The 14,948-nt window shown below is 39.6% G+C and overlaps 1 protein-coding gene across 2 annotated transcripts in view; it reads left to right on the top strand.

The window, feature by feature from the left end:
- Positions 1–294: 294 nt before the first annotated feature.
- The window catches only part of HLF (HLF transcription factor, PAR bZIP family member), a 45,012-nt gene continuing 30,358 nt past the window's right edge, over positions 295–14,948 (top strand). The window contains exons 1-2 of one of the 2 annotated variants that reach the window (XM_073311844.2): positions 295–823; positions 2,477–2,812. In XM_073311844.2, coding sequence (XP_073167945.1) covers positions 718–823; positions 2,477–2,812 — 442 coding nt within the window. In that variant the 5' untranslated portion in view covers positions 295–717. The remainder of the gene's footprint in view (positions 824–2,476; positions 2,813–14,948) is intronic. The other variant, XM_073311843.2, reaches the window with a different exon arrangement.

The raw sequence follows: 14,948 nt of genomic DNA, 5'->3' as shown, positions 1-14,948 counted from the left end.
ACACCCATTGTTTCATGTTCTCTGTGTATATAAAATCCCCTTGCTGTATTTTCCACTGCACGCATCCGATGAAGTGAGCGGTAGCTCACGAAAGCTTATGCTGACATAAATTGGTTAGTCTCTAAGTCCTCCTTTTCTTTTTGCGGATACAGACTAACAGGGCTGCTCCTCTGAAACCTAAAATAAAGTAAATCACAGCGCCCGCGCACGCACGCGCACGTGGAAAATGCATTAAGGTGGTGACAGGAAACGCAATTGCATTGTAACTGTATCCGTGGGGACTTAGACCAGCGGGGGGAGGAGCTGCCAGCTATCCCTGGAGCGGTGCTGGGCTTTGACGTCATTCTTGGCAGTGCCTGTCTGCACATGGCTGGGCGAATGGTCTGAGCGGTGTGTGCCTGGGCGGAGGAAGCAGCTGCCTGTGTTGTTGTTGTTGTTGGGTTGGTGTGTGAGAAAGGGGGCAAGAGCAGAAGAGGCTGGGGTAGCTCTGGCCAGGCCTGCTCCAACGAGCTGTAACTTCTCCCCCCCCCGCCCCCGGCTCCAGCGACACTGAGGATTTCTATGTCAGAGTAGCAGCCCTGTCAGTCTGTATCCGCAAAAAGAAAAGGAGGACTGGTGGCACCTTAGAGACGAACAACTCTGTTTGAGCATAAGCTTTCGTGAGCTACAGCTTCTGGAGATTTTTAGTCTTCTTTTATTTGAAAGGCGACAGAGAAAATGTCTCGACCTCTCCCTTTGAACCCAACTTTCCTACCTCCGACTTATGGGGTGCTGAAATCCCTGCTGGAGAACCCGCTCAAGCTGCCGCTGAATCACGAAGACGGTGAGGCGCAGAAAGTTGCTTGTGTATAAATTGTTTTTAGGGGGGGCGAGTCACAGGAATGTTAAATGCAACGTAATATTGTAACTCGTTAGTCCCAAGTGCATGCAGGTCAGGACGATAGTGCCAAGCGTCTGCGTTTCCAGTGCCGAATTCCACTGTTTCATCTGTTCAATACATTTCCTCTTGAGAGTTCTGCAGAGTTAGAAAAGCAGATATAAATAGGAAGAAACCTGCCTACCGTTCAGCTGTAAATCCCAGGAAAAATTAGGTTTTGCAAGGAGATTCGAATACTTATATTCTTTAGATAAAGATAGTATGATACGAATAATAAGCATGACCAATAAGTAATGAAAGACAGCTGTCTTTCTTTTGAATCAATACATAGCAAGCTCTTTCTAGCTAGGTGACGGGCACTAAATTGTATGTCTTCAGAAAATAAATAAAATAAATTCCATCTGTACTGAATGAAGACGGACTTATTAGGAAGGAGCAGACAGCACATCTTCACAATTTCCTTCCAGAAATGAGTATATATTCTGGGTGACTGACGTTTGAGCATTTTGGGGGGGGGGAGGAGGGGGTTTGTGACCATTTTATTTCCTGACTTTGCACCCTCTTTTTAATGAACGTGTGTAAAACGTGTTTGTGTGAATAGTAACTAATAAGAATTTTAAAGCTGAAAAGTTGCAGCTTACACTTTTGGGGGATGACAAAATAATGCAAATATAATAGGATTTTATCAAGTGTGTTTTTATTACAAAAGTGTGTGTTACTTAGAAAACGTACATACTTCCTGCAACATCTATGGATTCTGTTCCTAAAGGGAATATAAATAGGAAAAAAAACTATAATAATTTAGACTCTAGCAAATCAAGGGGCTAAATCTTCTTCTTAAAATGTATGGTATAATAGTGTCTTGTTAATTTTTAGTAGGAGTTTAAAGCATTTTCCAAAGTAAGAGTGAATAAGGGCACTTGGTTATGTTGTTTTACAATTAGTGGATTCTTAATATTTCAGTCTAGGATTTTTCTTAATTTATTTACCTGTTTTTACATCTCTCGAGTGTATTTATCCGAACATATTTTAATCATTATTGTAAACATATACAGCAGAAAATGAAGTAGCTTAACATTATTTTGAATTCTACAGACGATAGATATATTGTGTTATTACTTATTATGGGCCCGATTCTGCAACCTCAAAGCAAGCAAAACAACTCCAGCTCAATGGCTGATTTGTTGTTTAAGGACTGCAGGATTGGGCCCTTTTATTTAATAATGTTAAGATATTTGGGGGTTTTAGATGAAAACTGTTCCTTTCAAACACAATAAAATACCTGGCAACATCTGCCCTATAACTTGCTTTGTGGATTAGTACAGACACTCTCAAGAAATCTGTGAGCATTTATTTAAAGCTCACACTGAATGCTGCTGAATTGTTAACTAAAAATAGACCGAACTGATGAAAATATGCCTACATTCAGTTCATGGTCATTTGGTTCGACCTTTTAATTCTGTGCAAGATGAAAAGAATCAAAGGACTTGTGTATGTGATGAGATGTTAGGTTCTTAAAACAGGAGACAGTGGAAAATATCTTCTTGAAAATAATAATTAACTACTCAGCACTTACATCTTTATTGTGTTTTTTATAAGCATTTGGTAAAGAAAAAGACAAAGAAAAGAAGCTAGATGATGACAGCACCAGCGCCTCAGTCCCACAGTCAGCTTTCTTGGGGCCAACGTTATGGGACAAGACCCTGCCATACGATGGAGACACTTTCCAGTTGGAATACATGGACCTGGAAGAATTCCTCTCGGAAAATGGAATTCCACCCAGTCCAGCCCAACATGACCACAGTCCACACCAGCCAAATCTCCAGCAAGCTACCTCAGCAGCACCCTCTGTCATGGACCTCAGCAGCAGGGCATCTACATCAGTCCATCCGGGCATGGTGTCTCAAAATTGCATGCAGAGCCCAGTCAGACCAGGTAATCAGCCGTAAGACCTTCCCTAGGGGCTCTTAAATGAGCCAGGCAAACAAATGAAAAAAAGTAAATAATTATTTCTGACCACATGATTGACACTGGCAACATAGAGAAGTCCAGCATGAAGCAAGTCGTTGGCAGGGGCAATAATAATAATAATGAGGGCTGTCAAGCGATTACAAAAATTAATCATGATTAATTGCACGATTAAAAAGATTATTCACGTGATTAATCGCACTGCTAAACAAAAATAGAATACCATTTAAATATTTTTGGATGTTTTCTACATTTTCAAATATTTTTATTTCAATTACAACACAGAATACAAAGTGTACAGTGCTCACTTTATATTTTTTATTACAAGTATTTGCACTGTAAAAAAACAAAAGAAATCATATTTTTCAATTCACCTAATTCAGGAACTGTAGTACAATCTCTTTGTGATGAAAGTTGAACTTACAAATGTAGAACTATGTATAAACAAACAAATCTGCATTCACAAATAAAACAATGTACAATTTTAGAGCCTGCAAGTCCACTCAGTCCTACTTCTTGTTCAGCCAATCATTCAAACAAGTTTGTTTACATTTGCAGGAGATAATGCTGCCTGCTTCTTGTTTACAATGTCACCCGAAAGTGAGAACAGGTGTTCTCATGGCACTGTTGTAGCCGGCATCGCAAGATATTTAGGTGCCAGATGTGCTAAAGATCCATATGTCCCTTTTTGCTTCAACCACCAGTCCAGGGGACGTGCGTCCATGCTGATGACGGGTTCTGCTCAATAACAATCCAAAGCAGTGCGGACCGACGGATGTTCATTTTCATTATCTGAGTCAAATGCCACCAGCAGAAGGTTGATTTTTCTTTATTCGTGGTTTGGGTTCTGTAGTTTCCGCATCTTGCGGAAAAAAGTTGCTCTTTTAAGACTTCGGAAAACATGCTCCACACCTCGTCCCTCTCAGATTTTGGAAGGCACTTCAGATTCTTAAACTTTGGGTCGAGTGCTGTAGCTGTCTTTAGAAATCTCACATTGGTACCTTCTTTGCGTTTTGTCACATCTGCAGTGAAAGTGTTCTTAAAATGAACAACATGTGCTGGGTCATCATCCGAGACTGCTATAAAATGAAATATATGGCAGAATGCAGGTAAAATAGAGCAGGGGATATACAATTCTCCCCCAAGGAGTTCAGTCACAAATGTAATTGACACAATATTTTTTTAACGAGCATCATTAGCATGGAAGCATGTCCTCTGGAATGGTGGCCGAAGGATTAAGGGGCATGCGCATGTTTTGCATATCTGGCAAGTAAATACCTTGCAATGCCAGCTACAAAAGTGCCATGCAAATGCCTGTTCTCACTTTCTGTTGACATTGTAAATAAGAAGAAGGCAGCATTATCTCCTGTAAATGTAAACAAACTTGTTTGTCTTAGCGATTGGCTGCACAAGAAGTAGGACTGAGTGGACTTGTAGGTGCTGAAGTTTTACATTGTTTAGTTTATGAGTGAAGTTATGTAACAAAAAAAATCTATATTTGTAAGTTACACTTTCATGATAGAGATTGCACTACAGTGCTTGTATGAGGTGAATTGAAAAACACTATTTCTTTTGTTTATCATTTTTACAGTGCAAATATTTGTAATCAAAAGTAATATACACTTCGATATCAATTACAACACAGAATACAATATATATGAAAATGTAGAAAAACATCCAAAATATGTAATAAATTTCAATTGGTATTCTATTTTGTTTAACCGTGCAATTAAAATTGCGAGTAATTGCAATTAATTATTTTAATCCCGATTAATTTTTTTTAGTTAATCGTGTGAGTTAACTGTGATTAATCGACAGCCCTAATAATAATCTCGAGAAATGCTAACCAGCTGTGCAGAAATTTTTGCTTAAATTTTGTCAAGAATCTGTGGGAATTCCATGGAAAATTGCCTGTCATCTGTTTCCTACTGGTAACCTAGCTATTGACAGGCTAAAAATACAAACAGAAGTAAAAATAGTAATACACAGATGCCACAATGTAAAATGAACAGGGGAAGAAAAAGGGAGAAAGAGCGCAAGAGAATTCGTACAGTAAACAGGACCATATTCATTAAGGCAGAAGAAAATTCAGCTGTCATTTCAGTGGTAATATTAGGGAGGAAGGTTCTTGTTTGTAATGTTGGCCATATCATTGTATGTCCTATACTCCTGTAATATGCCAGGCAAAAAGCACACACAATAAAATATGGAGAAGTAATAGTTAAACATCAGGCAAGACATAAATCACAAATATTTACATCAGGTTCTGATCTGTTACACTAGTGTAAATCCAGAGTGTAATTATTGACTTCAGTTGAGTTACATGAGACAAACCTACAGAATCCTGTCTTCCCAGTATCCTTTCTTCTGACCCTGGCCAATGCCAGGTGCTTCAGAGGGAATGAACAGAACAGGTAATCACCAAGTGATCCATCCGCTGTCATCCACTCCCAGCTTCTGGCAAAAAGAGACTAGGGACACTCAGAGCAGTGTTGCATCCCTGCCCGTCCTGGCTAATAGTCATTGATGGACCTATCCTCCATGAACTTATCTAATTCTGCTCTAAGCAATAGGCAGAGAAGGAAACATCTTAAGGCTGGATTTTGATCATAGAGCCTAATTCAAAACCATTTGATGTCAATGGGAATTTTTCACTGCAGACCCTTAGTATCTCTAAAGGAGTTATACCAGTGTTAGAGATGGAAACCTGGTGCAAAATATCAACAGTTTGGTGGAAATGGAGCAGTAAGAAGCCTTATGTTTTCAAATAAAGTGGCATATTCTTACTAAACTTTGATTGTGACCTTACACTCAGACAACATCTGAGAAAGTCAACTTTGCTGCTGGGAGCAGGAAACTGCTCCTCTCCCCTCTGGTTGACCACTTGCCATGCGCAGCATGCAGTGCCTTTGTTAGAACCATCTGTTAAAGAAGCAAAATAAATAAATAGAATGACAGTAGTTTGGGAGGAAAAATAAATGTACAAAAATCACATGAATTGGCAAAATTTATTTCTTATTTAAAAAATATAAAGCTGTGAACAGTGGTTTGGGCCCAAGCTGGGAAGTTATTCTGTGATTTTCATTTACTCACCTTGACACTGGCTAGTTCTTGTGAAACTGGTTTCTTCCCTCAGTTTTAAGGGGCCTCAGAGTTTAGAGTTAACAGTAATTGATACCACTCTCCCAGAGTAAATAACACTTAGAGTTGGCAAGAAGAAAAAACACCCCTACTTTTCTTGAGATATTTGTAACAAGCCATTTTGCCCACAACGTGTGTTTTCTCTCTCTCTCTCTCTCACACGTGCGCACACACAAAATTAAGAAGTGATTATGCCTTGCCATTCTTTTTTCAGAAGCCCCTGAAAGTGAGCCAGCCTTTTAATGATCACCTGTCAGATTGTATTTGTAATTGGAGTTCTGGGTCAGCTGTTTGCATGGTTCTTGCAGCGCATTGATCTTTAGTGTTTTTTCCCCAAGCTGTTTGCAACATTCTTGGGGCTCATAAACTTTTTTCACAAATGCAGTTCTAGATACTTTTTTTTTTTTTATACTGTTGTAAAAGAAATCCAGATCTCGGGCAGATGGGTGGGTGGATTGGGGGGAAATAGCTGAGATTGCAGTTTTTAAAATTTCATGGCACCTTCTATTGCCGAACAATCATGTAGTTTATTTTTCTCTAGATGAGGAGCTGAGTTCATGTTTGTAAGTCACAATATTTTTTCAGTGCTATAACTGGATGCAGAGTAAAACCAAGTAAATTTTTAAGCAGTAACTTTCTTAAAGACCATGCAAATTCACTGCGTCAATAGATTTTAACATACGTCATTTTATAAACATCTCTATTTTCACAAACTCTGTTTTGAGGAAACATCAGAATTCCAACATGGACTTGAGTATTTGATCTACTTTTAAAATCAGACTACAAATATATTTTAAAAATATAAAACTCTTTAATATTTAAAAATAGCAATTAAAACTGCTATGAAAAGACTTAAACAAATGTTCTGTTCTGAAATATAGAACACATGAGCTGCAGCTAAATTATTATTCATAATGTAAAAAAGCATTAGAATGGAGGCATGCCATTTACACATTACATGTGGATTTTATAGTCTGTTTTTAAAATTGTGCCTTGAGAAAGAAGTCTTAGTTTAATAGTTGTGGGCTTCCTTTTTTTAGTTACCAAAAGGGCTTCTGCTTGGTTGTCATGATTTATTTTATTATGACAAGGCGCTGGACCAATTAGAATTCAAAAAAGTATTACAAAACCAATACAAATGCAATTCATATGGTCTTATTGGTGTTGGCAAAACTAAGATGCCAGGGTGATAACTCTACCGCAATTATAATAAAATGTTTATATTCTTTTGTGTTCAGCATGCATTGTCTGGGTTTCATCTTGCGTAATGTTTTTAGTGCTGCCTGTCTTGCAGTGTGGCAGGTAATATATATATATAGGGCCAAATCTTGCTCACCTCCCATCAGATGGGCTATTGGTTTAAATGGGTCTGCTCCCATGAGTAAGACAAGCAGAATTTGGCCCATATACGTTGGTGCTAAAATAAGTACATGCATACATGTGTGAGTACTGTGTGTGTGTGTATATATATACATGTTTGTGCGGTGGGGCAGAGGCTGAGAGATGTGTATGCATACAACATTCATATACAAGCAACATAAAATGCATTGTTGAAATTATGATAGTACATATCACATGTATGTGTACTGAAATTTAACCATTGTTTGAATGACACAATTAGCTCCTAAGTACTAATGTATTTTACCACTACTGGAAATGATTCAGAAACGTGCAGTGATATTTGCCAGGGAACTTAGTTGAGCTCAGCAAAGCTAATCTGACCTTAACTGTAAATATGACAGTACAGAATTATAACGGATTAGTTTTCCTTAGGAAAAAAATGCTCCTTTTCTTGTAGTGGACTGTGTATCTTTACATTATGGTTGACAAAAAGATAGGTTCATCAATTTATCATGTGCTCTCTGAGTGAAGAATGAATAAAATAATAATACAACCCAGTAGAGTAAGTGGAGGCTGGATATAAAGGATATAGTTTTTATTTGGATCAAGAGCTATCCAATACAGCGAGTGCTGCAAGATTAGATTCTGGTTGTGATTTTGTTTAATAATGAGGCATAGTGACTGTTCAACTCACCAGTGCAATGTTACATCCTTCGCTAATGTGTCGATGGACTTGGAAATATTTTCTCTTTGCTATAAGGAGCACTTACCTCTGATTAGTTGGTTTAAATCAATGGTCATCTTAAGGAAAATGTTTCTACAAAGTTAGTTTTTTAAATTAACTTGTTCACTATGAACGCATTTTGTTGATGCTCCATATTATGTGTTTTCCATCTTTACAGACCTTGTGTTGTCTTTGTCTGTTCTGTAGTAGGAACACAGACCTGGATTTGGCTAGGGAGCTGTTTAAAGAATGTTTAACTGCACTTTGCTGTTTTTGTGTGAAGAATGTTGAATGTAATACTTTGCTGTCATCAGGTGATACCTAGTTGGTGATCACAGGCATCTGTTTAACATCTGGCTTTTTATATGTCATCTTTGTAATTTAAATGGATAGTGCAGCTGTCATGAGCGGTCTGTAGAGAGTGGGTAAGGCCACAGGGGGCTCAGTTGAAGCTGGAGTAGGAAGAATTTCCTTACATTTTTGCTTATTCGGTGTATGAATACAGCAGGAATGGAGTGCTGTCATGCACAATCCATGACATAGTTCTTCCCCTTTATTTGCCAGATAAATACTGAACCGAAATGACAAAAATGAGTTACCGTTGGGAAGTTTCCAGTTCTTCCTCTTAACTGTCTGGTTCCAGTACTAGGGACACCAGGCAAAAATAGGCATGGCCTTTCACTTGATCCATCTAGCCTCTCAACACCATATACAGAGTGACTTAATCAGTGGCCTAGTCCAAGGAGGGGTGTGTTTTAACACCCCTTAATTCTGGTTTGCCTTTTCCCTCCCATATAGCTTAATATTCCCTCCTCTTCCAGAACAAATTTTCACAATTCAAGGATTTACATAGTCCCAGCAGACAGATATGCACTCAACCTCCTCCTAAGATGTAATGCAATGACTAGGTGCATGGTCCATGCCATGAGCCCCCTTACTGAGAGGCTGAGGACACCACCTCCCTCTGAATTTCTTGAACCTTGGACAGCACGTGGAAGTGACCAGCAGAGCCATCAAGCAAGCCCCGTACTGAGTGCTGCTTCTTCCCATTGACTCTCCCATGAAGGCTCCTCTGAGTGGCTGTTGCCTGCATGACCATGTGTTTTAGGCACGTGGCACTGCCCTGTGTAGCCTGCTCAGCATGACTTTTGCTAGAACAGCAGCAAGCCCAGGTTAGGCTGTTTGTTCCTGCCACGATCAGCTGATAGTGAAATGACAGCAAAATGGAAAGGTTTAACTGCATGGGCCTCCTGTGCCAGGGAAATGTAATAGGCAGAGAAGATCCTCAACAAACGGTTTGGGATCAAAGAAAAAAGATACAGAGTACATTTTGGCCAGTATAAAAATAGACTCTCTTGCATTACAAGAAAAAAAAATTCTGAATGCACAAGCCGAGCTAATGCTGGAAGCAAGCACTTTGTGTAATATTTGCTGTTAAATTGTAATGATTGTTTAATAGATTCTTTTTTATTTGATCAAGAAATTTAACATATTTAGGGGTTAAAAAGTAAACAAGACGGATGTTCTCCTTTTTGTGTGATAATTTGGAAATATACAGGGCCTGAGTTTGCAAACCTCACATGGAGTAGCTTTTACCAAATGTATGAGACTACTTGTTTGAGTAAGTGCAACTCAAGGTAAGTAAGGATTGCCCAATGGGGGCGACAAGCGTGATTTATTTCTAGAGAGACGTATTAGGGGTGTCTGAGAACAACCTGTATGTGTCATGATCATCAGAGTAAGGTGAATTTCTAAGAGCCTTGTTTCACATCTCTAAATGTGGTGCAGTGTTTGACTAGTTCAGTTATTTGACTTTTTAAGAAGCCAGGGTATCCTGAAGGCTTCACATATTGTTTCATGATATGGTTAGGAGAGGGGACATCATCAGGTATATGCGAAGAAGACATGGATTAGACATCTGATTAGAAGTAGCTCAGAGTAAACATTAAATTGTTCAATGTTTATTTATTTGGCAGTAGACTGGCAAAGTGGGAGATGGCTATGGCCAGATTCTGGCCAGTTAATCACACTGATGAGGAGTTTACTCCTCAAGTATTCCTATTGATTTCGATGAGGCCATGTATCGTGACATAGCCATGGCACTGTATCTGTGCTGGCATAACCTCATAGGGTAGGTGTAGCCTACAGTGACAGAAGGGGTATTTTCCATCACTGTAGGAACACCACCTCACTGAGCAGTGGGCGACAGAAACATTCTTCCACCGACCTAGCTGTGTCCACACTGTGGATGAGTTCAGCATGACTATGGCACGTATGGGGGTGGATTTTTCATACCTTTGAGCGCTGTCGCTATTGCAATCTAAGTTTTCAGTGTAGACCAGGCCTGAGGTGCTGCTCAGCAGAAGAAAGGGGTTGCGCAAACGAGCACTTTGTTTGTCCCCGATCAACTCTAAGGGGCTTGGGAGACCGGAAGCGTTCTCCTGTCTTTCTGGATTTTCTGTGAGAGGTGGTAGCTAATGGTCGTTTCTGTATGTTCTAAGAACAGTGTGAAAAGACACTCTCATGATCAGTTAAGAGTGCTTTGGAGCACTGTATAATCAGAAGCTCTCATTGGCTGGTGGTGCATTGCCAGGGATTTATTTAACAGGCATATTAGTAACTAAAAATGATGTTTTTAAAAAATAAGCATTTCATTAAAACAGTCTCACTTTCCTCAGTGGTTAAAAGGTTATGAATTCCAGACAAGTTCCAGAAAAGCCTGGGATGGATAGAAAAGCAGTATCTTAGCCAACCAGTACCCAGAGACACACATGCTATGATCTTTAGCATATAAAATGTTCTGGATAGTGCAAGAGCTAGAAAACCACAAATGGAAAAATATTCAGTGCATCAGATTCAGTGGTGTTTAGTGGAGTAAATTACACTTTAATTTACTTCTCTTGGTTGTTTTTCCTACTGTAGCCCCCTCCTTGGCATGGAATTTACAATATGCCCATTGAATTCCAGATTGGTGCAAATTACATATTTTGCCACTTACTCCTGCGTTCTGCCAAATGTACACCCTGGTTTACATCACTGCTGTTACTGGCCCAGAGCCATCACAGGAGTTGCACCTGTTACTCTGGGCTGCATTTGCGCCAAACATTTGAAGGGCCAAATTCTGCACGGATTTACATCACATATGAACCCATTTTTTAGCTGCTTTGACACTGAGCCCTATTCCATTGCCTCAGGTTTCCGTTTGTAGCCATGTCTTAATCTTTTGCTTTTAAATATGGTAATGTTCTTCTGTTTGGATGAAATTTCATTTATTATTCACAAGCATGCCAGAGCGGTAGCATTTGCTCTCCCCCTCCCCCCCCCATTTAGGATGGTAAAACCCCAATCTTATTGGGGCCAGGGAAAACTCTCTTAGTTCTTCAGTGCTTAATTGGAGATGAAACACAGATAATTACTGAAACAAAATGTACCAGGTGCCTACAAATCAGCATGTTCCTTCAATTAGTTCAATTAGTATACATTTGTCATAAACAGATGCCAGAATGAGCTACAGCAGTAAATCATCTGTGACAAAGTGTCCTCCTAAAAAATGTACATGCATAAATGGACAGGCACAAATATATTGTTTGGTGGTAGGGATGGCAATGACTTCTTTTCCAATTAGACATAGGTATCTCAGTCTGCTATAAACTCTTTACTCTGGAACACAGCTGGGAACAATAGGTCAAAGATTAAGTAGTTCATTGCAAAACTGGTTGGTGCTCCTGAATTTAATAAACAAATGGATAAACATGTCTCTTAATTCATAGCAAATCCATTACTTCGTAGGGCAAGCATTGGACCACACTCTTTCTCAAGTGCTTACAGGCTCCCCTACTGGCTCAGTACCTGCGCATGAAAATGACTACATTTCAAATAGCCTGGTCACTCTGTAATTGCAGTACAGATGAAAACAGTAAAACCAAACACCAAGTGCTGTCTAAACAGAATCTAAGTAGTGATTGCTTTCATGGTTTTATTTTCTAAGCGGGAAAAGAGACTGTAACTCTTTTTTTTTTTTTTTCTTTTTTTTCCAAACGGAGGAAACAAACATGATGTGAAACAGATTCTAAACACAGCACTCCTGCGTAGCTCATTTGAAGGAGTAGCCGATGAAGTTACCAAAGTCATAGTGCTCAATCCTCCAAGAGCAGAATGTCGCACTGGCCTTCAAAATGTTTAATACAGAGAGTCAGTCAAAAAAGGAAAAGAGGAGGAATCATGAAATAGCTTGATCTTAAATTCTGCAACTTGCAATTTCAAGATCTCACGTCTAACAATGTGCAAAAGGGTAACACCAGGTTGAAGTATGACAGAGGTAAATTTGGGTCTGAAATGAGGTGCATCATCGAGAACTACAATGATAATATCAAGCGATTAAATTCTAACTCTTGCTACATATGAACTAGGCACGTCCTAAGGGCTAAATCCTGTTCCTTTTTAAAGCTGGGATGCTAACTGGCTTAGTTCCAGGGACTCTTCAGAGATCAGGCAAAGGGAATATTCCGTCTTTCAGCTGTTACTGAGGTCTCAAGGAGTCTCGTCTTTACAGCAGCTGTACCTCAATGCAAGGGGGGCATTTGATGTACACAGTGTTGCTAACTCTTGCAATCTTATCACAAGTTTCTCAGTATATGGGGTTTTTTTTTTCCCTCCTGGAGTCTTGTGATGATATGCGAATCTTGGCTTCCTTTTTAAAATGTCAATTTCTAGTCCTCGTGGCTGTAGAGAAAATCTTCAAAACACTGAATTCTAAAAGGTAAAGAGATCCCAATACTCATTTTTAAAAGTCATTTTTTTAAGCCAACTGCATGACTTCTTGAGGCCTGACTCACAGTTTATAATGCTTTGGTGTGGTAATATTGTCTGTGTATTGTAAAATTCAGCTGCCTCAGCTTGTCCTGTCTCCCCTCTGTACTTGGGCAGTGGGAACCATTACAGAGGATAGCTTTAGACTGTCCTCACAGGCTTTTAGCATCCTGTTTCCCACTTTGTGAAGCAGAACCACCCCAGTTCTGTAGTTGAGGGCAGCTTGCTGAAATGTCTCTGTTCTCAGCCATGTCCCATTTCAGTTTGGTGCCTGTGATCTTGAGCACCTCATCTTATCACAGCTGCTGCAATATCAGTAGTGGGAAAATGTTTGTGGGGAGGTGTCCGAGTGACCTTGTATATACGTCTTGCCTTCCAATCTCCAAAATATACATCTACCAGCCCTTTCCACCTTATGCAGCATGTTTTAATCAGTGTAAATTTCCACTCATAGGCTGGGGCATGGAGGGGGTCGGTTAGGAATCAATAAGAAACATGGTGGAAGTGGGCTAGAAACAGGGACTGAGGAAAGCTAGGTCGTTAGCGGGATAAAGGAGAGAGAGATTTGTTTTCTTGTGGGTTTTAAAAAATTGTGTAATTGAAGAATTGGATTAACCTGATATGACTTTCTGTTTTTCTGCCAGATTAGATATGTTGAGTTTCTTGGCATGGTGCACTGTACAGTACATTGTGTGCTGTAAATATGGGTGTGTCGGTAGAAAGCTTTAATGACACAACAGCCTTGCAGCATAATGTAGTACATCAGTATAGTACTGGGCAGATTTTCCTTTTTTCCTCTTGCTTTTTAATCTACTCTGTATTATGTTTCCCACATACAATCAAGTCACTTGAAGACCAACTTCTGACATACCAAAAAATCTTTGGATCTAGTAATGGCATCATAAAAGGGCATGTGAAGTGAGGAAGGACTGGTATATAAAAAGTAATGCTTTGACAGAGAGTCGGGACTGTTCCCTGGACACAAAGATACAGTTTACTGGGAAATGTTGTGAATGTTTTTTATTTTATAATTGTGTCTTAAGATGTTGCCTATTCCCAGGGGAATTTTGCACCAAAAAATTAAAAATTCTGTGCACAGTATTTTAAAATTCTGCATATTTTATTTGTTAAAATAATGCAGTATAACCCTGCTGGTTTCAATTATTTTGGTAATTTATTTAAACTGCAATACAATGAATGAAGAATAGGAGCGGGGCGCACTGCAGGAAAACCCCAAGCCCCCTTTGTCTAATAGTAATGTAGCTAGTATTGACCCTTTACTTCTAGTTATTTAGTCAACAAATATATGCTCAGTGTTACATCGCAGGCAACTGAAGAGCAAACTTGGGCTGGGGACTCAACTCACAGTTTATATTGGCTACTGACCATCTCTAGAAAGCTCAGTAGCAAAGAGTTCATGGAGCACATTTTGTCCAAAAATGTAGACCAGTTCTAATCACTAAAGCACCATAAGCATTCATAAGGCCACAGAGTAAGACACAGAGACTGTATGACGCAGTGACTGTGTGTGTGTGCTGGCTGCTGGGAAAGATTCTGAGACACCCCCCGCTGTCTCTTTAAGACACTCACTAAAAGCTCTCCTGCTCTGTCCTGAGCCCTGTTGTCTCCCTTCTCCTGCTCTGCAGAGATGGGTCTCAAGGGGGGAGAGAGAGAGAGAGAGACTCGGCGAGCTGGCTGCTGGGGAAATCTCAGAAACAGTGCACTGTCTCTTTAAGAAAGGCACTCAATCATTCACCCTTCCCCGCAGCAGCTCCACATTTGGAAGAATTTGTATTCAGGGAAATTCATGTTTCTATGTAAATAAAGGGTTGACTAAATATTCTTGTTCATCATCACATTTAATATTATTCAGACCCTTAAAGAAAGAGCAGCACTCCATTATGGAGAGGGAAGAGGGAGTAGGAGACCTATCCAGGTGGAATAATCAATTCTGGTTTAGGCCAGTTGGAAGGAAAAGGTCATGTTTCTTAGCTCCCTGTTGCTATAGTTCCTGACTCTAATCAGCCACGCAACGAAATATTGAACTAGCTCTTTGGATGATACATTTTCTGAAGAAGTGCTAGGATG

Source organism: Lepidochelys kempii, chromosome 14, assembly GCF_965140285.1.
Source record: "Lepidochelys kempii isolate rLepKem1 chromosome 14, rLepKem1.hap1, whole genome shotgun sequence".
Taxonomy (NCBI): domain Eukaryota; kingdom Metazoa; phylum Chordata; order Testudines; family Cheloniidae; genus Lepidochelys; species Lepidochelys kempii.
This window is presented reverse-complemented; position numbering and strand designations above follow the sequence as displayed.